The 26,513-nt window shown below is 37.8% G+C and overlaps 1 protein-coding gene and 1 non-coding gene across 2 annotated transcripts; one reads left to right on the top strand and one right to left on the bottom strand.

The window, feature by feature from the left end:
* Positions 1–11,037: 11,037 nt before the first annotated feature.
* LOC148546846 (small nucleolar RNA R71) lies at positions 11,038–11,145 on the bottom strand. Its single transcript, XR_015901963.1, has one exon. It is a non-coding gene; the product is annotated as a small nucleolar RNA R71 (small nucleolar RNA).
* A 10,913-nt stretch (positions 11,146–22,058) lies between these two features.
* Positions 22,059–24,786, top strand: LOC107616264 (inositol transporter 1-like). The gene is made up of 5 exons (XM_088499940.1): positions 22,059–22,345; positions 22,433–22,503; positions 23,111–23,446; positions 23,599–23,706; positions 23,953–24,786. Exons 1-5 carry the CDS (start codon positions 22,192–22,194, stop codon positions 24,784–24,786), a joined length of 1,503 nt encoding a protein of 500 aa, XP_088356066.1. The 5' UTR covers positions 22,059–22,191.
* The last annotated feature ends 1,727 nt before the right edge of the window (positions 24,787–26,513 follow it).

Here is a 26,513-nt window from a genome sequence, read left to right as displayed (position 1 = left end):
GCCTGGATAAGATTCTAGAGGACATCTGTATCCCTGGAGCCAGGTGGACCACCAACACAAAGGGCGTCCCAAATCAACTCAAGAGGGAGGATCTCAAACCAGTTGCCAGAGGATGGCTGGACTTCATTGGGCGTTCTCTGTTGCCCACCAGCAACCGTTCTGAAGTTACAGTTAAAAGAGCAGTGATGATTCATTGCATCATGATGGGAAAGGAAGTGGAGGTTCATCAGCTGATTTCAACAGAGCTCTATAAGATTGCTAACAAAAATTCAAGAGAGGCCAGATTGGCTTATTCAAGCGTGATTTCTCTGCTCTGCAAGGACGCTGGAGTCAAGATGGGAATAACTGAATATATCCTAATTGAAAAGTCAATCACCAAAGCATCAATGGAGAGACAACAAGCACAGGAGGATCATATCAAGAAGAGAGCACAGGAATTACTCCCAGAGATTCCTCAAGCAGAATATTGGGAATATCTTGAGACGTCTGTCACCAAGATGCAGGAAGCTATGGAGCAGATAATAAAACAACAGAAGGAACACAGTCAAATGCTGACCCATATGCTTAAAGAACAAGAGGAGCAGGGACGTGACTTAAGGGAACTGAAGCGCCAAAAGTCTTCTGTGATACCAAGCCTCCCAAGGATCAGAGGAACCCCCATATCCCCAGAATAAAGGTTGTTAATTTCCAATTTCTGCCTTAACTCTGTGACAGTGTCCTTATAAAAAGTACCTTAGAAGTCATATAGTAGTAATTAGTATCTATTTTGATTCTATCTCCAATCAAGCTATAGTTTATTTTTCTCATCATCATTAAACATGAATAAAGTAGTAGATCTTTTGAATAAAAAGCAATAAAATTTCGAGTTTAAATAAAACAAATTCTAATTGGTTAAATGTGGTGACAATGCTTTCTGTCTTCTGAATGAATGCTTGAACAGTGCATATGTCTTTTGAATTTGTTGTTTAAGACTGTTAAATATGTTGGCTCTTGAAAGAATGATGAACATGAGACATGTTATTGAGAATCTGAAAAATCATAAAAATGATTCTTGAAGCAAGAAAAAGCAGCAAAGAACAAAGCTTGCAGAAAAAAAAAAAGAGAAAGAAAAAAGAGAAAGCAAGCAGAAAAAGCCAAAGCTCTTAAAACCAAAAGGCAAGAGCAAAAAGCCAAAGCCCTTAAAACCAAAAGGCAAGGGTAATAAAAAGGATCCCAAGGCTTTGAGCATCAGTGGATAGGAGGGCCAAAAAGGAATAAAATCCTGGCCTAAGCGGCTAAATCAAGCTGTCCCTAACCATGTGCTTGTGGCGTGAAGGTGTCAAGTGAAAACTTGAGACTGAGCGGTTAAAGTCAAGGTCCAAAGCAAAAAGAAGAGTGTGCTTAAGAACTCTGGACACCTCTAATTGGGGACTTTAGCAAAGCTGAGTCACAATCTAAAAGGTTCACCCAATTATGTGTCTGTGGCATTTATGTATCCGGTAGTAATACTGGAAAACAAAGTGCTTAGGGCCACGGCCAAGACTCATAAAGAAGCTGTGTTCAAGAATCATCACACTGAACTAAGAGAATCAATAACACTATCTGAATTCTGAGTTCCTATAGATGCCAATCACTCTGAGCTTCAATGGATAAAGTGAGACGCCAAAACTGTTCAGAAGCAAAAAGCTACTAGTCCCGCTCATCTAATTAGGATCTGAGCTTCAATCAAAAGCTCTGAGATATTATTGCTTCTCAACCTATTAGTCTTCTATTTTATTTGTCTAGTTGCTTGAGGACAAGCAACAGTTTAAGTTTGGTGTTGTGATGAGCGGATATTTTATACGCTTTTTGGGGATAATTTCATATAGTTTAGAGTATGTTTTAGTTAGTTTTTAGTCTATTTCTAGTAGTTTTTAGGAAAAATTTATATTTCTGGACTTTACTATGAGTTGTGTGTTTTTCTGTAATTTCAGGTATTTTTCTGGCTGAAATTGAAGGAGCTGAGCAAAAATCTGATTCAGGCTGAAAAAGGACTGCTAATGCTGTTGGATTCTGACCTCCCTGCACTCAAATTGGATTTTCTGGAGCTACAGAACTCGAAATGGCATGCTTCCAATTGCATTGGAAAGTAGACATCCAGGGCTTTCCAGAAATATATAATATTCCATACTTTGCACAAGGATAGACGACGTAAACTGGCGTTCAACGCCAGTTCTCTGCCCAATTCTGGCGTCCAGCGCCAGAAAAGGATCAAAAACTGGAGTTGAACGCCCAAACTAGCATAAAAACTGGCGTTCAACTCCACAAATGGCCTCTGCACGTGACTCACTTAAATCTCAGCCCCAGCACACACCAAGTGGGCCCCAGAAGTGGACCTCTGCATCATCCATCATAGTCCACTCATATTTTGTAACCCTAGGCTACTAGTTTAGTATTTAAACAACTTTTAGAGACTTATTTTGTATCTCATGACATTTCAGATCTAAACTTTGTATTCTCTGACGGCATGAGTCTCTAAACCCCATTGTTGGGGGTGAGGAGCTCTGCTGTGTCTCGATGAATTAATGCAAGTATTTCTGTTTTCCATTCAAACACGCTTGTTCCTATCTAAGATGTTCATTCGCGCTTAACTGTGATGGAGGTGATGAGCTGTGACACTCATCACCTTCCTCAAATCATGAACGTGTGCCTGACAACCACCTCCGTTCTATATACGATTGAATGAGTATCTCTTAGATTCCTTAATCAGAATCTCCGTGGTATAAGCTAGAACTGATGGCAGCATTCATGAGAATCCGGAAAGTCTAAACCTTGTCTGTGGTATTCCGAGTAGGATTCAAGGATTGAATGGCTGTGACGAGCTTCAAACTCTTGAAGGCTGGGCGTTAGTGACAGACGCAAAAGGATAGTAAATCCTATTCCAACCGGATCGAGAACCAACCGGTGATTAGCCGTGCTGTGACAGAGCGCGTGAGCGTAGTTTTCACTGGGAGGACGGAAGGTAGCCATTGACAACGGTGATCCACCAACACACAGCTTGCCATAGGAGGACGTGCGTGTGTGAATCAGAAGACAGAGGAAAGCAGAGATTCAGAGAACAAAGCATCTCCAAAACTCCAACATATTCTCTATTACTGCACAACAAGTAACTTTTAATTTATGCTCTACCGGTTATTCACAATTCAACTGATAAACATAATTGACTTCCTGACTAAGATTTACAGGATAACCATAGATTGCTTCAAACCAACAATCTCCGTGGGATTCGACCCTTACTCACGTAAGGTATTACTTGGACGACCCAGTGCACTTGCTGGTTAGTGGTACGCGTTGTGAAAAGTGTGATTCACAATTCGTGCACCATCAAGCCAGTCAATAGTGAAGAATATTGGGAACCCATTGATGCTCTAAATCCTGACCCTCCTAGAATTGTGAAACCAACGTGACGTCCTAGGAAATGCAAAACTGAAGCACCTCAACCACCCCCGCCAGTTAGTGGTGATAAGGTGAGAAGAACTTTTCAAGTCACTTATAGCAAATGTGGAGAGAAGGGACACTACTATAAAACGTGTGAGGGAGCACCACGTAGACCAAATTGGCAGCCTAAGAAGAAAAAGGCCAAGTCTGTCACCAACGAGTTGGTAATGCACAATAATTCTGAGGTTCCCCCGTTAGCTGTTGCAGACCAGAATGCTCAAGAATAGGTACATGTGTGTATCTGTTAACAAATATTTGGATTTATAAGTCCTATTATAAAAATTGTTTGATGTCGATTAGGACTGATTATAACTTGGTTAGGTATTTATGTGTGCTAAATATTAATTGTTAGGGGTCGATTTTGACTAAACTAGAAATAGTTTGGCGTTATAGTGTTAAACACCCCCCAAATGTTTCTTGACCATTGTAATTCTGTATTAGACTGCAGCCAGTGTTGAGCCTAATAACCAGCGTGTGAAAGGGATTCAGGCTTCTGTGGAAGACATAGTGGTAAGGCTCCTTGAATTACTTGTATGAAATTTGTTAGGATTGAGCAATGAGTTAACCTAAGTCATCAATTACAGAACAAGGCAAGAAAGAACAAGAAAAATATGTCAAAGAGACACAATGTTGAGCCTGATGAGGTTAATGTCTCACAATCAGCTCCAGAGACATAGGTGACACTATATATCTTTGTGTGCTGCAAAAAAGGCTTATTTCATACCAAATTCGTATGTTCTAATTTATTATAGTACATGCATTTTATTCTGATTATTGTTTTCTTGTTCTGTTTGGCCAAAAGCCCATGAATGCACATGCTGGTGAGACTGCTCCGAACGATTCCTCTTCAGCAGTAGCTTCAAACACCCCAAACCCAGTTGCAAGATCCAACATTACAATACCATTAGCACTAACTCTTTCTTAAACAAGGCCTGCACATCCCAAGTTTAGGCCCAAACAAAAGATTTTTAGGCCCCCTGTTCAAATCCCAAGGGATATTGCTAATAACGCTCCCAAAACAACCTCAACCTGGTGAAGGAGCACTTAACCCACATGGGCCACCAACAAACAATCCTAAAGCAATTTTAAGTGAGACTATGGCAGCAGCTAGTAGTGAAACTTTCTCAAGGATGTTTAAATTCATTCCAACTCCAGACACCTTTAAGGGAAAGAAGAATTAAGGATGTTGTTGTGCTCAACATCTTATTTGTCTTTGGGTTAATATATTACATTTTGAAAGTTGCTTGTCTTTTACATAGTATGTAATATTTTGGTTTATGCTCAATGGGTATTATTAGGATACAATCACAATGGTTTGGTTTACCATTGGCAAGTACTCTATGATTGGCTACAGACCAGATTGCCTTTTTTTTTGTGAAATTGAAAAATACTTACTGTGTTATTTTGATATTTCTATTTAAAATGATGTCTTCAGTTTCAAATGCAATTTCTTGTGATTATTGCTTTCTCATATATGTATTATAATGTAGTTAGTCAACAATGGATAATTACATCGTCACAACTTCCAAGCTAAACATAGGTCTTTCATTCATTAAAACTAAACTTAGTCATTTAAATTACAAAAGCCACTACTCATAGGTTTACTAATGTTGTAGTAATTTCAATTTTAAATTACAACACAATATCTCAACCATACAAAGCACTAAAGAGGAAAGAACATGAAAATGTCACTATAATTCCAAGCAACAATGTTGAAATGACCTTGCATTTACTGTTATTTGAAGCTGTGCTTAATGTACTCCTTTGTCCCATCGACATCTCTAACAATACCAGTCTCTCTTCCATCCTTTTCATTTGTTGTATCAGTTTATTAGAACTTGAAACATCTATAACATCTTTGCCATCAAAAGATGCCACATATTCGTTTAGCCACGCGAAGAAATTGTAGTCAGGAGCTTTCGTCTGGAAAACAAATACCCTTTGAGAATGTGAAAAGAAAACAACTCACTTATTTTAGCAACAATGACAACTAATTACCTTAAAACGGGAATAGAAAAAAAAAGCCTGCTTGGGTTGTCCTTGGTGTAAGAATCAAACAAGATGGCATATGTTCAACAATTACAAGTAGGTGTTGTGAATTTCTTCTTCTTCTTAGTGGTCACCCTCCTAAAGCTCCCAGTAGAACCCAGCATTGCACTTAGACTCTCGCTGTGCCTTTGGTCTTCCATTTGAAGTCTGCTTCGTGATGAAGAACCTATGTCTTCACCAACCGTGAAATGGAGAACTGAATATGCCCAAATGACTACAAAGAACAAAAACCCTAACATCTTAAACGTTGGAATTTTCCACCCTGAACCACACGACGCTGTTATGGCTACTGTGCAGGGTCAATCAGTCCCAAATATGGATGCACAATATACACGTGGACTAGCCACTAACACGTCAACACCCCGCCATTTCTCTTCTGGTTGTAGGAGTCGCATTGGGTATTTCCAATAGAGGTTGAGGGTTGGTTTGTCACTTTCAAATTCTGGGGGTTGTAAACCCCATTAAATTAGCAAATAATTAACTAATAAATTAAATTTTTATAAAATAATTTAGAAATATAAATTTTATATTAAAATAGGATAGAGCTCATTAAAATAAGAATTTTGACACTAATTTCAAAGAATTTGGCCCAAGATCGGGCCAAACGGGCTGAACTGGACGAACTGGGCCCAAAATGGGTCCAAGGCCCAAACCACCCTAACCCATTAATGACCTTCAGCTCATCACATCTCCCTTCATTTCCTCATTCACGTTCCAAGGCTGAAGGAGGAAGAAGGTGAGGAACAAACCCTTGCCTTTATTTCAAACTACCATAACTTCTTGCTCCAAGCTCCAATTGCCGCACCGTTTGCGTCCACGCATCCACTGCGTCGAGCTCTACGATTCCATCAGAACAATTTTATAGGTAAGTCTCATCTCTCATCTCAGCCTCTCATTCTCTTGAATTTTCAAAAATTTGGGGCTTTGGTTATTGAAATTCAATATCTTGACGTTTAGGCTCAAATTAACTTTAGAAAAATATTCACTCTTGCTTGTGTGATGCTTGGTTAAGGTGAGGATCACTAACCCTAGTCAATTCCTTGATTTAGTATGTTAGATATTGAATTTGGGTGTATATGTGTCATATATATATGAATTAGGTTGTGTATATGTAATTGGAGCTTGAATTGTGGACATTGGTGATTGGTGGAAGCTTAGGTTAGTGCTAGAGCTGGAATTGTGGTGAGAGGACTTGCTTCTCGTCTTGTGGGTTACCTTGGGTAAATACGTAGAAATCGACCAAGGTATGGTTTAAGTTTCGTGTATTTAATATATAATGTCGTGTGAAAACTTAGGTTAGAGAACCATAGGATAGGTTGGAATGATTATATAGGTTGGATGCTTAGCATTAATGATATTGATTTATGATATAAGTTATGTATGTGTTGGTAACCATAATCCTTTGGTGTGTGGATATTGTTGGCAAAATGATGATATTGATTGAACATGTGTGTATGGTAAAATGCAAATGATTATGTTGATGGAGGTAAGAAACTTAGGGTGTGGATTGGCAAGAAAATTGAAGTTTGATGGTTTGTGATTTGGTAAGTGGATAGTAGGGTTGTTTGGAGATGTTATGGCATGTGTTGTGTTGAATATATGCATAGGAAGTAGATATTGAACTTGATTTTGATGAAAGTGAGGTTTGGACTTTTGAGAAACTTGGTTTTTAGCCAAACTTCGGCGAGCCATAACTTGGCTTCCGGACCCCCTAATGGTTTCAAACTTGTCTTATACAAAAATTGGATCCGTGAAATTTACGCCGTTCGAAGAACGGATGAAAAATATTTAAAAAAGAAAAACGTTATGCGCATCGGAAGTTTATGATCCAAAATGGAATTCTGCAGCTTTTTGAATAGCAAAATTTTTGGAAAAACGTACGCTCACGCATACGGGTACCGGCATATGCGTACGCGTCCAGCTGCTCGCGACCCAACTAACCCTTTCGGGTTGGGATCCACGCGTACGCGAGCAAGAAGCTTGCGTACGCGAGTAAGGACTTTTCCACGCCGACGCGTACGCGTGGCCAAGCATACGCGTGGCCAGGGATTTGCATACGCGTTCAGTCGCTCGCAACGCGACCAACCTTTTCGGGCTGGGATCCACGCGTACGTGAGCAGGGAGTATGCGTATGTGAACAAGCCTTTTTACACGCCCACACGTATGCGTGGCCCCTGTTCCAACAAAAATAAATTTTGTTTTTAAGTCAAATTTTAAACTTCTAAACCTCTATTTTCATCCTTTTAGTCTCAAATCATAGTATGAGTTCTAGTAATAAGATGGAGATAGGAAATTGAGATAGCTTGGGGGTGAAGTAAAGTAGGAAAAATGGTGAAGTAAATATGAAAATGAGTATAATTGGAGTATATATGATATTATGGCATGTATGATATGATTTTGTAAGGATTACAATGATTATGAATATTATTTCGGCATTATATACTCAATTGATCTGAGATACAAGTTTCCCTGAGTAAAGTACTGTGGCTTGCCACCACGTGTTCCAGATTGACACTTGATACTCTATTGACCCTATGACGTAAGATGTGACCGGGCACTCTAAATTCCTGGGAAGGTTGACCCCCATTGAGCAATTTTATATATATTTGAGAAAAAGCTATGCATAGACTCTTGGGGATGCGCGTCGGGGGACAGTCCATGGTTTAGCAAACCGGACTTGTTGGATTGGCTTGATAACTGACAGATGAGCCTCATTAGCCATAGGAAAGGCATGCATCATATGCATATTGCTTGAAATTACTTGTTTGTGCATTAACTGGGTGTGCCTAAATGTACTTGCTACGCTAAATGTATAATTTTTAACTGCAGAACTTGTACTCTACTTGTGCTTGTCTTTATCTGCTTGACTGTCTGTGAAATATTATTAGAGTTGGAGGAACGGAGAAAAGGTGGACAGGTTTAGTGTTAAGGCTAAGTTTAAGTTAAGTTTAGAATTTCCTAGACACCTACTGATGCGTGAGCATCTTTCCTATATTTTCCTAATAAATTTGCATTTAAATTGTCGAGTTTAATCAAGAATTAGTTATCTTTTAGCCACTATAGATGCTACTTTGAGTCGTGTATAATTCTGTTTATTTTAGGTAGCATTTGGATGGATTTGATGGAGTTTCTGTAGAAAAAGAGAAGAAAGCGAATGATGCTGTCAACTATGACCTCTCTACACTATAACTTGAATAACTCGAGCTATAGAGGTTCAATTGACGTGCTTCTAATGGTGTTGGAAAGCTAACTTTCATAGCTTTCCAACGATATATAATAGTTAATACTTCTTCTCCGTCAATTTAGCAAGGGTGGCGCCTAACTTGAGGTTTCTCAAGTTAGGCGCCAAGATGAGCAATATCCATTGAACCAAAGCAGCCAAGGTGGCGCCTAACTTGAGAAATCTCAAGTTAGGCGCCAGGACAAAGGGAAATCTTAAAGGGAGTTTTGCCAAGGTGGCGCCTAACTTGAGATTTCTCAAGTTAGGCGCCAGACACGATAACAACACGCATAATTGGTTCGGCCTTCATCAAGTTAGGCGCACTCCCTCACCAAGTTAGGCGCCACAACACACGCACCAAGTGCCCAAACCATTCTGCCTCCTCCAAGTTAGGTGCCCCAATTGCCAACTTAGGCGCCAACATTAATGAGCAAAATGGTCCCCACGCCTAAACTGCAAAGCCACGAAGATCTCTTTTAATTCTGATTTAAACTTTAATTCATTTAAAAATAGGAAAAGATATTATTTTAGTTTTAGAAAATATATTTTACATTAATTAGGATTAGATATGAAAGGGAAAAGAATCAGCCCTTCAGGCTCTTCTTCTCTTCTCTTCTTTCTCATTCTGCAATTTACAGTTTTTCAGAATCCTGATTTTCTCTCTGAACCTTGAGCAACTAAACCTCCACTGTTAAGGTTAGGAGCTTTGTCTATTGTATGGATTGATACTATAAGTTTTCTATTTTAATTCATGTATTGATTTCTATTTCAAGAATTGTTTTCGTTCTTTATCTTATGAATTTGGGTGGAACAGAAGTATGACCCTTGTTCTAATTGAGTTCTTGTATAACTTGGAAAAGCTCTTTATTTGAACAACAACTTGAAAATAATTTCTCCTAAATTTCTAATTATCTGGACTTAACAGGATACGTGACATATAATCCTCTTATATTTGGGTAATTAGGGTTTCTGTGGCATATAAACTAGAATTGATGAAGGTTAGAGGAGACTAAAAAGGTCTAAGGAATTAGGGTTTAGTCACATATAGTTTGCCATGAATTGAATCTTGCATGATTAAAATAGTTAGTAAGAAAAGTTAATCCGGAAGATAGATATCTCTGAAACCTTAACTGTTTTTCCCATATATTTCACAAACTATTTATTGCTTGCTTTTTGATTTCCTGAATTTACTGGTTAATGTTTTTTTGAACACTCAACATTCTTTTCTGCTTGTCTAACTAAGTAAATCACTAAACCATTGTTGCTTAATCCATCAATCCTCGTGGGATCGACCATCATTCACTTGAGGTACTACTTGGTACGACCTGGTGCACTTGCCGATTAGTTTGGGGATTGTAAATTCTACACCAAGTTTTTAGCGCCGTTACCGGAGATTGACTATGATTGACAACTATTAGTTGTTTGATTACTTAGATTAGGCACTTTAGTTTTAATTTTATTTAATTTTACTTAGCAATTTTTGAAAATTGGTGCTATTATTTGTCCGTAATTTCTTAAATTAAGTTTCGTGTTACCTAGTTAATTTTATTTTAATTTTCTTGTTTAATTTTCTCTATAAATTTCAAATTTCCTGGCTTTAGTAGTTTATATAATTTTCGAAAATCCCTCTGTTGATTGTTTAGTGTTTTATTTTATTTCTTTACACATGTTACCTCACTGGGGATTCTCTGCACTCTAACATAGAGAATTCCATTTTTCTTGTTTTCTGTCTGTTTTTGAGCAAGAACAGGGACAAGGAACCTCTTGTAGATTTTGATCTTGAGCCTGAAAGGAATTTGAGGCGGCGTTTGCAACAATCTAGACTTTACAAAGCTAGTGAAAATCTGAGTGGAACTCTTGAACGGGAAGCTGCAGAGTCCACCATGGATCAAAATCATGCTGCGAATGCCAATATGGCAAATCCGAATGACAATGAGCAACCTAGAAGAGTACTTGGCTCATACACTGCTCCCAATGCAGATCTTTATGGCAAAAGCATTATGGTGCCAGCTATAGCTGCAAACAATTTTGAACTGAAGCATCAGCTAATCACTTTTGTGCAACAAAATTGTCAGTATCACGGACTTCCTCATGAAGGCCCAAATCAATTTATTTCTAATTTCCTGTAGATTTGTGATACTGTGAAGACCAATGGAGTGAATCCTGAGGTATACAAACTCATGCTCTTCCCATTTGCTGTGAGGGATAGAGCAAGGCTGTGGTTAGATTCTCAACCCAAGGAGAGTCTAGATACTTAGGACAAGGTGGTCACTGAATTTCTGACTAAATTTTTCCCACCACAAAAGCTGACTAAGCTAAGCGTGGAGGTTCAGACCTTTAGACAGAAGGATGGTGAGACCCTTTATGAAGCCTGGGAGAGATTCAAGTTACTGACTAGACAATGCCCTCCGGACATGTTTTCTAAATGGACTCAGCTAGATATCTTTTATGAGGGCTTGTGTAAAATGTCCAAAATATGTTTGGATAATTCTACAGGTAGTTCACTGTACATGAAGAAGACACCAGAGGAGACCGCTGAGCTTATTGAATTAGTTGCTAATAACCAATATTTATACTCATCTAACAGGAATCTTGTGACCTCTGGGACTCCTCAGAAGAAAGGTATCATGGAAGTAGAAGCTTTTGATACTCTTCTTGCTCAGAATAAAATTTTGTCTCAGCAGATGAATTTACATACTCAACAATTGAGTGGGATGCATGTTTCAGCTGTCAACACTCAAAATGCACCTCAAGAGACCCCTTATGACATGATTGGTAGCTCTATACAAGGTGAGAATTATGATTATGCTCAATCTTCTACTGAACAGGTCAATTACATGGGGAATGCTCCTAGAAACCCCAATAATGATCCGTACTCTAAGACCTATAATCAGGGGTGGAGAAATCACCCAAATTTTGGGTGGAGAGAGCAACCTTAGAGATCCCAGAATTTTAACAATAATTCTCAGGGCGGTTTTCAGCAGAACAATCAAAATAACCGCCAATTTTAGTCTCATCAACAACAACCACCTCATCAGGCAAACTCTCAGCCCCAGCAGAACACTAATTAGAAAACACTACTAAATAGTTTTATACAGAAAACTAGAGCTTCCATCAGAAACTTGGAGGTGCAAGTAGGCCAGTTGAGCAAGCAAATACCTGAGAGGCCTCCAAGTACATTTCCTGGTGATACAATGGTGAACCCAAGAGAAGACTACAAGGCCGTTTAATTGAGAAGTAGTAAAGTGGCTGGTTCTGAGATTAAGGTCAATGAAGAGTTAGTTGAAAAAGAAGCCCCACAGGAGAAGAAAGAAGAGGAGGAGCAAGTCCTTCCTAGGCGTGCAGATAACCCATTCCTAGTCTCTCTTGACACTCATCCTACATTGCCAAAGGCTCCTGAGTACAAGCCTAAAATGCCATATCCTCAGAGACTTCAGAAGGCTTCCAAGGACAAGCAATTTTCTAGATTTTTAGAAGTCTTCAAGAAGCTACAGATCAATATTCCTTTTGCTGAGGCCCTTGAGCAAATGCCTCTCTATGCTAAATTCATGAAAGAACTGTTGACTAACAAGAGGAATTGGAAGGAACAGGAGACAGTGGTGTTAACAAAGGAGTGTAGTGTTATTATTCAACATAACCTTCTTGAGAAGATGCAGGACCCAGGGAGCTTTGTAATTCCTTGCACCATTGAAGATGTCACTATTCAGAGAGCCTTGTGTGATCTTGGAGCTAGCATCAATATCATGCCACTTTTAGTGATGAAAAAGATCCAAATTGAGGAGGTAAAACCCACTCGTATTTCTCTTCAACTTGCTGATCTTTCTATTAAATTTTCTGTGGGTGTTGTTGAGAATTTACTTTTGAAAGTAGGGCCATTTATTTTTCCTGCTGATTTTGTTATATTGGACATGGAAAAGGATAGAAAGTCCTCTATTATTCTTGGAAGACCCTTTTTAGGTACAGGTAGAGCTCTGATTGAAGTGTAAAAGGGTGAATTAACCCTGAGGGTCAATGAAGAACAGGTGGTGCTTAATGTATTTGAAGCCCTCAAACACCTTAATGATTCTGAAGGGTGTATGAGAGTTGATGTTGTTAAACCACTTGTTCAAGAGGTACTAGAAGCTGGGGTACTTGATGATATTCTAGATCCTCTTTATGAATATGAATTACTTGAGATTGATGATTAACCACCCCAGAAGAACTTGGTGAACACGCCTAAAGTGGAGAAAGAAGTCTCCAAGCTTGAGCTAAAGCCTTTGCCCCCTTCTCTGAAATATGTGTTCTTAGGTGAAAATGATTTATATCTAGTGATTATTAGCTCTTCCTTGAAGCCTAGAGAGGAAGAGGTGCTTATTACAGTGCTCAGGAGCCACAAAACAGCTCTTGGGTGGACCATTGGTAATTTAAAAGGGATTAGTCCAACCAAGTGTATGCGCAAAATCCTTCTTGAAGATGATGCTAAAACGGTTGTGCAACCACAAAGGAGACTTAATCCAACTATGAAAGAGGTGGTCCAAAAAGAGGTAATGAAACTATGGGAAGCCGGCATTATATACCCTATTTCTGACAACCCTTGGGTGAGTCCTGTGCAGGTAGTTCCCAAGAAAGGAGGGATGACAGTGATCAAGAATGATAAGAATGAGCTGATTCCTACAAGGACAGTCACAGAATGGAGAATGTGCATAGACTATAGGAGGCTCAACACTGCTACAAGGAAGGATCACTTCCCCCTGCCTTTCATTGATTAAATGCTTGAGAGGTTAGCTGGTCATGACTTTTATTGTTTTCTAGATGGATATCCTGGATATAACCAAATTGCAGTGGACCCTCAAGATCAAGAAAAGCAGTGGACCCTCAAGATCAAGAAAAGAAACCATTCACATGTCCTTTTGGAGTATTTTCTTACAGGAGAATGCCATTTGGACTCTGTAATGTTCCAGCAACTTTTCAGAGGTATATGCTTTCAATTTTTTCTGATATGGTTGAAAAGTTTATTGAGGTATTTATGGATGATTTTTCTATTTTTGGTAATTCTTTTGAATCCTGCCTTAAGCATTTATCTCTGGTCTTGAAACGGTGTCAAGAATCAAACCTTGTTTTAAATTGGGAAAAATGTCATTTTATGGTTACAGAAGGCATTGTTCTTGGACATTGAATTTCAAGCAAAGGGATTGAAGTTGATAGAGCCAATGTGGAGGTAATTGAAAAATTACCACCACCATCTAATATTAAGGCAGTCCGGAGTTTCTTAGGTCATGCAGGATTTTACAGAAGATTTATAAAGGATTTTTCAAAAATTGCTAAACCATTGAGCAACCTCTTAGTCGCTGATGTTCCTTTTGTATTTGACTCTGAATGTCTGCATGCTTTTGAAACTCTAAAAGCAAATCTTACCTCTGCTCCCATCATAGCTCCCTCTGACTGGGATTTGTCATTTGAATTAATGTGTGATACTAGTGATTTGCTATAGGAGCTGTTTTAGGACAGAGGCATGGAAAGCTTATACATGTCATTTACTATGCTAGCCGTGTGCTAAATGATGCTCAAAAGAATTACACAACTATAGAAAAATAATTATTATCTATTGTGTATGCTGTTGATAAGTTTATGTCCTATTTAATTGGTTCTAAGGTTATTGTTTATATTGATCATGCTGCTTTGAAGTACCTTCTAACCAAGCAGGATTCTAAACCAAGATTAATCAGATGGATGCTACTCCTTTAGGAGTTTGATATTAAGATCAAAGACAGAAAAGGGTCAGAAAATCAAGTAGCTGACCACCTTTCCAGAATTGAACCTGAAACAGGCGTGCAACCACCCACAGCTGTAACTGAGACATTTTCGAATGAGCAACTGTACCTCATTCAGCAGGCTCCATCGTTTGCGGACATTGCAAATTACAAATCCATGAATTTCATTCCAAAAGAGTACAGTAAACAACAAGTGAAGAAGCTACTGACTGATGCAAAGTACTACTTTTGGGCGGAGCCATACCTTTTTAAAAGATGCTCAGATGGTATAATCTGGAGATGTGTCCTAGATGAGGAAACACAGTAGATTCTTTGGCACTGTCATGGTTCTGACTATAGAGGCCACTTTGGTGGTGAAAGAACAGCTACAAAGGTCCTTTAGAGCGATTTTTACTGGCCAACTCTCTTCTGGGATTCAAGAGCATTTGTGAAGAACTGTGACAGATATGAAAGAGCTAAGACTCTCCCTACCAACCATGAGATGCCACAGCAGGGGATTCTTGAGATTGAGTTATTTGATGTGTGTGGTATTGACTTCATGGGACCTTTTCCACCCTCATATTCCAACAACTATATCTTGGTGGTAGTTGATTATGTGTCAAAGTGGGTGGAAGCTGTGGCTCTACCCACCAATGATGCCAAAGTGGTGATGATCTTTCTTCAGAGATATATTTTCAGCCGGTTTGGTGTTCCAAGGACACTCATTAGTGATGGTGGAAGTCACTTCTGTAACAGACAGTTGGACTCACTTCTGCAGAGGTATGGAGTCCGTCATAAAGTGGCAACCCCCTATTACCCTTAGACAAGTGGACAGGTTGAGGTCTCTAATAGAGAACTTAAGCGGATTTTGGAGAAGACCGTCAGTGTCTCAAGGAAAGACTGGTCTAAGAAGCTTGATAATGCTCTCTGGGCATACCGAACTGCTTACAAGACTCCTATTGGCATATCCCCTTATCAGTTGGTCTTTGGTAAAGCCTGTCACTTGCTAGTAGAGCTGGAGCATAAAGCTTACTAGGCAATTAAGTTTCTAAACTTTGATGCTCAGGCTGTAGGAATAAAGAGAATGCTTCAGTTGAATGAGCTTGATGAATTCAAATAATTAGCCTATGAGAATGTCAAGCTCTATAAGGAGAGAACTAAGATATCCCGGTGGTCAGGACCGTTTGTGGTTACCAGAGCCTCACCATATAGTCATATGGAGATTCAGGAAGAGAATTCTAACAGAAATTTTACAGTTAATGGCCAGAGGTTGAAGCACTTCTTGGAGGCTAGATTGATCGCCAAAGGTCTGCTTATCTGCTGAACTAGCAAAACTAACCGCCAAGCTAGTGATGTTAAAGAAGCGCTTGTCAGGAGGCAACCCGATATTTTCGTATCCTTAGTTGATTTCTATTGTTTTGATTTTGTTATTTATTTGATTTTCGTGGAATTTCTAATGTTTTCCTTTGTTTTACGTGTGTTTAAATCTTGCACCATATTTGGAACAGGAACAGGAATCTAAAACCAGAGTTTCGACACCCTGGAGCGTTTTGATTCAGGAAGGGTGGCGCCTAACTTGGCTCCATCAAGTTAGGCGCCACACCATGCGTTGGAAGTGCATTCGTTTCGGGAGCCTTGGAGTTAGGTGCACCATAACTTGAAGTTAGGCGTGGAGATGGTTGTGGCATTTGGGAGCCCTCAAGTTAGGCGCCAAACTGAGGAGACAAATCCCATTACATTCGGGAGCTCCCAAGTTAGGTGCCCCAATGTCCAAGTTAGGCACCATGAGTGAGGGAATGGCATAAAGTTAGGTGCCATAATCCTCAAGTTGGGTGCCCGGTCAAGGGTCTTCAATCCAAGTTAGGCACCATAAGGAGTGGGGGCATGAAGTTAGGCGCTGTGAAGATTGAAGGCATCAAGTTAGGCGCCGTGGATTGTAAGGAACATGGAGTTAGGCGCCAGCATCCCTACACCAAGTGAAGTTAGGTGCAACTCTCCCTTAAGTTAGGTGCGGTCCCCAAAATCCCCCCTCCCTTACTAATTACTCCACTACTTGCTCACCAAATCTAAACCAAATCACCCTATTTGGTCAAGGAGATCCCCTTCAATCTGGTCCCCACTCCCATCAAACCCATTCCAATCAATTACCAAATCCTCTCTTTATTTTCAAGCCACCTGTGACAACCTCACCCCCTGACCACGCCCTTGTCTCCTTCTCTCGAACACCCTAACCCCTCCTCCTAGCCCCAAGACATATCCGTGACACTCCCCTTCCCCAAAAGCTGACCCGTGACAAGCCCCTCGTCCCAAGAACACCCCATGACCCAACCTTACCCCCAACGAACCCTACCCATCCCCTCTATAAAACCCCCTTTCCTTCCCTCTTCCAACCACAACTCTTCACTCTTCTTTCCCCCCTATACGCATCACACATACCACCGTCCCCTCTTCTTCGAACCACCTTAAACCCATCCACCAACCTGACCCCAACAAACCCCAATTCCCTTTACAACCACCACAACAAACATAAACCCGTCCCTCAAAACCACAAAACCCCAACTACCCTACCCCATTCTGATCCTCTTTTACTCCACTTCTTCTATCTTTCTGTTTTCACTCAGTTTCGCAAAAAAAAAAAAGGAACAAAAAAGAAAAATTTTAGCATTGAATTTTATTTTCTACTTTTCTTTTGCACTTTCTTATTTCACCATCTCCTTCTTCCCCTTTGTATTTCTATAATTTGCTTGAGGACAAGCAAAAGTTTTAATTTTGGTGTTATCGCTTTGTTTCTTTGTTTTTTCTATTTTCTGTGATGGCACCCAAAGCTAGTACACCTTCGAAAAAAAAGGAAAGGTAAAGAACCGGCCACCAGTTCTCATGATACACACATGTTCAGATCCAAGCTCCATGAAAAACATTTTTATGATTATACTTGCAAGAGGGCTATGACTCCAGAAGTGAGATTTACACTAAAACCAGATGAATATCCGAAAATTCGATTTCAAATTGATAGCAGAGTGTGGAATTTTTTGTGCAACCCACACACAGAGGTTGGACAATTAATGGTCCAAGAGTTTTATGGAAACCTCTGGGCCACATACAAGGACGTTGAGGGAGTCAATGAGAAGAATTATCAAAGTTATGTGAGAGGCAAGGTCATTGACTTCAGCCCAAGAAGCGTCCGACAAGCCCTCCGTCTGCTACCTCCACCTCAACTAACTCCCAATTACAGTAGGAGAATGGATAAAGACCCAGAACTGTATCTAGTTATTGAAGCATTATGCATACCGGATTCTCAGTGGAGGATAGGTGCAGAGGGGAAGTTAAACCACTTGAAGAGCACTGAGCTCACTCCTTTAGCTAGGGGATGGTTGGACTTCATCCGAAGGTCCATCATGCCTACTAGCAACCGGTCCGAATGCATTGTAGGCCGAGCTGTCATGATTTACAGCATCATGAAGAGCGAAGTGGTGGATGTAGAGGAAATTTTTCCAAAGCAGATATACAACATTGCCTCTAATCCACTCAAGAAGGCTAGACTCGGATTCCCACATCTTGATTTACTGCCTGTGTGAAGCAGCAGGGGTAAAGGTGGAGAATGATTTTTCCATTCCTATTGAGAGACCAATCACAAAGAAGACCATGGAGACTCACAGGGAATAGCATAGGGTCCATAGAGAAGAACAGGTTGAGGAGGAAGATCAGCAGGATCAGCCACCACTGCCTCAGAGACACTACTTCCCACCTTAGGAATACTGGCAGCAGCTCACCTCCTCCATTAAGCAGATGAGAATCACGCAGGACAGTCGTTGGCAGCAGTACACTGCATCCATTGAGGAGATGAGGGTGACACAGAACAGCCGCTGGGAGTATCTCACTACCACCCTTGATCATATGAAAGAGGCTTAAGACTTTCAGCGCCAGGAGATCTCTCAGCTGAGACAGGATTATATTCGCCTGAGAGGACCATACGAATCATAGCCAGAGGAGAGAGATCCCTACCATGGAGATTGAGGTGGCTTAGTTCCTTTCACTTCCTATATTATTTTGCCATTACTATGTTATATTCCTATTTTCTACTGTTTTGTCTTAGTTATTGCATGATCCTTTGTTATTTCAATTCCTAGGTTCTAGTTTAATTTGCTATTTCTATTATGTTATTTGTTTTAATTCTGAAAAGTGTCTCATGTATTGCTCACTAAGCTTGAATTCAAAAAGAAAAGGAAGAAGAAAAAGATGTATTGCATGAGAAATAGAGTTTATAACAAAGAGTAGTCTTAATTACTTAATTGTGGTGGTATTCTTTGTGATTCTGAATGCATGACATGAACCGTGCATATTTGAATTTGAATCAAGGGATGTTGATGTATAAGGAACAGGAATTTAGAGAACTATTATGAATTCTCTGAAGTTAGTGAGAGCTTAATCCTTGAAGCAACAGAAACAACATATATAAAAAAAATTAAAGATCAAGGTCCAAGGCTCTGAACATCAATGACTAGGGAGGTCAGACATGATTAAAAGCTCAAAGAGTTGTTTCCCTAGTCATATGCTTGTGGTGCAATTGTGTCAAGTAATACTTGATACAGAACACTAAGAGTCGAGATCAAATGTAATTAACAGAGTATGCCAAAGGCTTTGAGCACCACTGTCTGGAAGTAATTGAAAAAAAAATCAGAACTTAAAGAGAGTTCCCCAGTTAAGTGCTTGTGGTGTTTCTGTGTCAAGTAAAACTTGAGACAGAACATTTAAAGTCACGGCTAGGCTCAAGGTGCACAGCACCAAAGAAAAGATAATTAAAGGATATCTGCTGTGTTCAAGGATTAAACTGAAGTATAAAAGATTAGAGAATTCATAATATTATCCATATTCTAATTCCGAATGACAGTAACATTCCTCTGATTCAAAGGATAGGGAGATGCCAAAATTATTCAAGATTGCATTGTATAAACCCCACTTTAAGAAGAGATAGTAGCTTAATTGAACACTGACTTCTCATGCAAATTCACATCCTAAGCTTATATTAGTTTTGGTTGCTTGAGGACAAGCAACAATTCAAGTTTGGTGTTGTGATGCGTGGACATCTTTCCTATCTTTTTCTAGTGAATTTGCATTCAAATTGTTGAGTTTAATCAAGAATTAATTATCTTTTAGCCACTATAGATGCTACTTTGAGTCGTGTGCAATTCTGTTTATTTCAGGTAGCATTTGGATAGATTTGATGGAGTTTCTGTAGAAAAAGAGAGGAAAGCGAATGATGCTGTCAACCCTGACCTCTCTGCACTCTAACCTAAATAACTCGAGGTACAAAGGTCCAATTAATGTGCTTTTAGTGGAGTTGGAAAGCTAACTTCCAGAGCTTTTCAACGATATATAATAGTCTATACTTCTTCTCTAGCAATTTAGCAAGGGTGGCGCCTAACTTGAAGTTTCTCAAGTTAGGGGCCAGGATGAGCAATATCCATTGAACCAAAGCAGCCAAGGTGGCGCCTAACTTGAGAAATCTCAAGTTAGGCGCCAGGAAAAAGGGATAAAGGGAGTTCTGCCAAGGTTAGGAGCTTTGTCTATTGTATGGATTGATACTATAATTTTTCTATTTTAATTCATGTACTGATTTCTATTTCAAGAATTGTTTTCGTTCTTTATCTTATGAATTTGGGTGGAACGGAAGTATGACCCTTATTCTAATTGAGTTCTTGTATAACTTAGAAAAGCTCTTTATTTGAACAACAACTTGAAAATAATTTCTCCTAAATTTCTAATTATCTGGACTTAACGAGATTCGTGACATATAATCCTCTTATATTTGGGTAATTAGGGTTTCTGTGCCATATAAACTAGAATTGAACTTAACCCTCTAATTGGAATTAAGTGACCAAGGAATTGGCGGTTGATGAAGGTTAGAGGAGACTAAAAAGGTCTAAGGAATTAGGGTTTAGTCACATATAGTTTGCCATGAATTGAATCTTGAATGATTAAAATAGTTGGTAAGAAAATTCAATCCGAAAGATAGATATCTCTAAAACCTTAACTGCTTTCCCCATATATTTCACAAAACGTTAATTGCTTGCTTTCTAATTTCCTGAATTTACTAGTTAATGTTTTTTTTTTTGAACACTCAACATTATTTTTTGCTTGTCTAACTAAGTAAATTACTTAACCATTGTTGCTTAATCCATCAATCCTCGTGGGATCGACCCTCATTCACTTGAGGTACTACTTGGTACGACCCAGTGCACTTGTCAGTTAGTTTGTGGATTGTAAATTCCGTACCACTTACCCTTTTGTGGTTTCTGTTTAGTAAAATAAGTTTTATAATCTGAGTGTCAGCCTTCTAGGATTGCCTCTAGCATTCTCAGGACCCTATATATTATATGCATGGCACCTTTACCATGCTGAGAACCTTCGGTTCTCACCCCATACTGTGGTGTTGTTTTCAGATGCAGGTCAAGAGGCTCCTCGGTAGGCGTCTAGACTTATGAAGTGGAGTAGTCTCTGGGTTTATTTTGATGTATAGCTTATGTATATGTATATGTACCTAACTTTCTCTGAACAACCTGTTCATTTTGATCCTCCTAGAGGATTATGGAGAACTAGGACTTCTGGCTATGTATTTTGGACTTTGGGGCATGTATATATGTATGTAAATACTCTCCGGCCAGCCTTGGCTTCGCAGGCTGAGTCAGAAGCTTGATATTCTGTACTCTTGACCCTCTACTCTTATCCTTGGTTTATATATGTTACAGAACTTTAGTTTTCTTCTCACACAAGTAATCTCATTTTTTGAGCGTTGCGCTTTATATTTTGCAATTTTGTTTTACCTGTTCTTTAAGGCTTCTAGTATATATCTCCTTTTCATTGTTGTTGTTATTATTATTATTATTATTATTATTATTATTATTATTATTATTATTATTATTATTATTATTATTATTATTATTATTATTATTATTATTATTATTATTATTATTATTATTATAGAGGTCGTAATACCACACCACATATGTTTTACGGCTTAAGCGTAAAGCTCTGAGTTGTAGGGTGTTACAGGGGTGTGGTTTGTCTATAACCCAAATGATTAAGGACCGAAATGAGCATTTACTCTAAAATATATCATTAAGGATGAAAATGACAACACCCACATCTTATATGTTAGGGTGACATCATATTTTGATTTTCTTTTTTTGGCTAAGCTGCAATCTACCTAACACTAAGCAGTAATACCTGTGTAAATGTGTAACACTTCAAGTGAGAAAAAAAAGTCAAAAATAGATGGAATGAAAGCTCATGCATTCTTATTATTTTATATAAATACTTTCTTTTTTAGTTTATAATAACTAAACTACAAATGCAAAATAATCTAAATTAAGGTAAGGGAATGAAAAAACAAGGTAAGGGGTTCACATATGTGTTCGAAATTTTGAATACACCTATGTTGAGCTGTAGAGGAACGAGGGAAAGGGGATGGTCAGAGGTGGGACAAAAATAGAAATGATAAATAATTCAGGTGTAATTTTGTGGCAACATGAAAACAAATTTTCTCATAAAAGCCGAAAATGTTTGTTAAGTTGTTACAAATACAACAAACAAGAAGTTTCCATAAGCACTAAATTTAATAACTATCAGTTCTCATATAAACTATAAAGTGCTGATCGATACTCATTGCTTTTTCATTTATTATTTCAATCTGCACAAATAGAACACTTGCAATTACATGATTAAGCAAGTAATGCAACAATGGTGGCTGATATGGGCATGTCCATGAATGCAGGAACTTCTGACTATTTGAAGAAGTATCCAGAACGTAGAATATCATTTTTTCAAAGCTCTTACATTGTTGGAGTTTCTTTTGCTGCTGGCATTGGTGGTCTTCTCTTTGGTTATGATACTGGTATATACATACCCGTATATATTATAAATGCATGCATTTAAATTAATAACATTTCATACTAAATATCCAAATTGATTTAATTTGTAGGTGTGATATCTGGTGCTCTCTTGTATATAAATGAGGAGTTTGAATATGTCAAGAAGAGCTATTTACTTCAGGTAACATATAGAAACAAAATATCTTTGATTTAATTACTATCAATTTTATTATGTGTATATTCAAATCAATTACTATGCTATTATATAGAGAGTACATAGTATTCTTTAAAAAAAATATTATCCTATTCTAAAAAAGATTTAGTGTTTGATAATTAATTTTATGTTAGATTATTCTATTAGTCCATATAATTTGATTGAATTTGTAATTAAATTTTTTTATTCAAAAAAACTAACTAGGTCCTTATACTAATTTTAAATTTGTAATCATATTCTTACTATTCTAAAAATGTTTAACTTAGCAGAATAAGATCAGGTATATTCACTACTAGTAAGATGCATGAAAATATTTTTTTAACATTTATGGTTAATAATGATCTGATTACAAGTTTAAAATTAGTGTGGGACCCATTTGAAAAATTTTAAAATATGTGAAGAACCTAATTAGAAAATTAAAAAAATTATAAACACTAGTAGTTAATTTAAAATTTTACTATTTAGTTGAAAAAAACCAACAAATGCGGCTTACTTTTTGTGTCTATGCAGTATTTTTGAATTACTATAATACATGGTTATCATATTGTATTATTTTGTATATTCTGTCTTACAGGAGATAATTGTTAGCATGGCCTTGGTTGGAGCAATTTTTGGCGCCGCCATAGGTGGTTACATTAACGATGTCTTCGGACGTAGGATTGCTACAATCATAGCAGATCTTAGTTTTATCATTGGATCAGTGATAATGGCTCTGGCACCAAATCCTATGCTTATCATAGTGGGCCGTTTTTTAGTTGGCTTGGGTGTTGGTTTTGCCTCTATTACTGCTCCTTTATATATTGCGGAAGTATCACCGTCAGAAATAAGAGGAGGATTAGTTAGTGCCAATTGTCTTATGATTACTGGTGGTCAATTTCTTTCCTATGTCATCAATTACGGCTTGACAAGAGTAAGCTTCACTAACTTGCTAATTAACTAATATATATATATATATATATATATATATATATATATATATATATATATATATATATATATATATATATATATATATATCTTCAATTATAATTTATAAACATCGACTTATGTATGCGTATGCAGGTTCCAGGGACTTGGCGTTGGATGCTTGGACTTGCAGCTACACCGGCTCTTATTCAATTGGTTCTCATGATATTTCTCCCCGAGTCTCCTAGATGGCTCTACCATAAGGTCTATTATATATAACAGTTATTAGTTTCTTTTAATTCAAAATATTATCAGTGTAAAATAATTTTATACATAAACATCACGTCAGAAAAAATAATTATTCTTTACATTGATAACATGAATGTTTATCCAAAAAAACATATTTGATTAGAAAATTATATAAAATATTTTATACTACCAATATATAAATATTAAACTCATATTATGTATATGTGTGTATATAACACTTTGATTCATTTGAACTTGCAGAATAGGAAGGAGGAAGCTACCACTGTGCTTTCCAAAATTTACCCATCACCTCGGTTGGAGGACGAAATAGCAATTCTTGAAGATCACTTGGAGCAAGAAAGCAAGAACAAGGTCAAGGTTAAATTTAGTGATGTGTTCAAATTGAAAGAAATCAGATTAGCATTCATCTGTGGAGCTGGACTTCAAGCATTCCAACAATTTGTTGGAATTAGCGTTATAATGTACTATAGTCCAATAATAATCCAGATGGCGGGCTTCAAGTCCAATGAATCAGCATTGTTCTTGTCACTTGTTGTTTCAGCCTTAAATGCCGCTGGCACAATTTTGGGCATTTACCTAATTGACATCGCTGGGAGGAAAAAGCTTGTTATTGGAAGCTTGTCGGGTGTGGTTGGAGCCTTGATCCTCCTCTCTGTGTCTTGTATTATTATAGGAAATGGGAACAAAAGACAAGTTTTTGGATGGCTTGCTATTGCAGGTTTGGGTGTGTATATTTTATTCTTTGCACCTGGAATGGGACCTGTTCCTTGGACTATGAACTCAGAGATATACCCTGAAGAGTATAGAGGGTTATGTGCTGGCATGTCAGCCACAGTAAATTGGATAAGCAGTGTGATAATGTCAACTAGCTTCCTTTCAATGGCGGAAGGAATTGGACTTGGCCAAAGTTTCTTGATTCTTTTGGGAGTAGCTGTTCTTGCAATAGTATTCGTAATCATTTATATGCCAGAAACAAAAGGATTAACTTTTGAAGAAGTAGCAGACATTTGGAACCAAAGAGCCTACGAAAAGGATAAAAATATAGAAAGCATCGTTGAGAAAGCAAGTGCATGATTTTTTAAAATGCACAAATCATTAGGTAAAGATTATTTGCGGGATCTTCTAACTTCTAAGAGGCCAATGTTGTGATGCATGCTCCAAGTCTCCAAAATTTTTCTTGAGCCTTGGAATTTTTTTCAAAAGTTGTTTATATGGGGAATAGATCCTCTTAATTATTTTTTTCAATTGTTTTGTCAAATGTGATATTTACTATTCAACATGTGAGTTATATATTAAAAACAGTCAACATGATCAAAGTATATTGGATGCATTAAATTTTAGTTTTGATAGCTTTTCCAATTGCAATTTTGAGTTGTGACTCGCAAAATAAAAATTTTCTTAATTGTAAATAGAATTTTATATATAAAAAGGGAGAAGGTAGAATTAATTAGAAAATGTACACTAATTTTTAAAAACTAAGATTGAGATTTCTAAAATTTGGATTAAAAAAAATTGTCAGCGCAGTTTGCACAAAAACTTAACATATAATTTTATGGATGGATTCGAAAGTGAAGGTGACTTGGAAAGAATAACAAAATGGAAGATGACGTTGCGATGAATCATAGCTTTTAATTTTTAAGTTATGATAAATAAGTGTGAACCAAAAATCTCAATATACCCCGTGGTATTCAACTGAAAATGCATCTAGAAGTAAAAGCATTTGGAGTTAAGCTATAGAAGGAACAAGGAATCAATTTAAAGGGACAATCTAAATTTACATCTTAAAAGTATAAAAATTAAATATGCCTACTGTTATAGGAAATCCAATTATTTGTTCTTTTTCCTGCTTCAAAGCAAAAAACCAAAATTAAGGGGGAAAAGGTACATATAAAAATGTCAGACGCTAGTAGTGTCTCACATTATTGGCACTTAAAATAGGAAACTGGACAAGATCTTCAATAGCTAGAGAGCTCTTTCATAGCCAGCAGCATAACCACCTCTTGCACCACGGCCACGCCCACCTTGGTTATAGTAAGTCTAACTTTGGTTGTTATTGTTGTTGTTGTTGTTGTTGTTATTGTTGTCGTTAGGGTAAAATATGTTTTTTGTCCTTAACATTTTCAAAATTTTTCAAAATAATCCTTAACGTTTAATTTGATTCAATTTTATCCCTAACGTTTGAAATTATTTCAATTTTATCCCTACTACAAATTTTTATGGTCAATAGTTAGTCAAATTTTCTTTTTCCAAATTTATCCAGTTTTTTATCTAACTCTAATCCTAATTAACACACTAAATTCATAACTCATCTTTAATTTCAATCCTACCTTATTTCAAATCACCCAAAATCCAACCCTTCCAACCCTTCATCTCACTACCACCATTGCCGCCATCATCGTCGCACGTAGCACTGCCATCATATCACCATTCTTTGCTCACTACTAGACTCACCACTATCGGTCTATCACAAAAGCTTTTTGCCCAAATCTCCAACCTCGATCCATTAATCAACAACAATTCATCCCACCCAAATCTTCACCACCATAGACTTACCTCCATAACAATAGCAACTACCCAAATCTCCACCCCCTTCCATTAATCAACAATAATAACAACCCACCAACCCAAATTTTCACCTTCACCCATAATAGCAAAAACATTTTTTTTATTTTAAAAAATAAACTAGCTTAACAGGGAGAGAGATAAAGAGTAGAAGGATGAGACAAGGTCATTGAGAGAGGGTGAACCAAAGGCGACGACAGAAGGGAGGACGAGGGCCGGAGAGTGAAAGAAGGTAGCGA

Source organism: Arachis ipaensis, chromosome B9 (genome assembly GCF_059453495.1).
Source record: "Arachis ipaensis isolate K30076 ecotype BB chromosome B9, ASM5945349v1, whole genome shotgun sequence".
Taxonomy (NCBI): domain Eukaryota; kingdom Viridiplantae; phylum Streptophyta; class Magnoliopsida; order Fabales; family Fabaceae; genus Arachis; species Arachis ipaensis.
The sequence above is the reverse complement of the archived record's forward strand: the minus strand, read 5'-3'. Positions and strand labels throughout refer to the sequence as shown.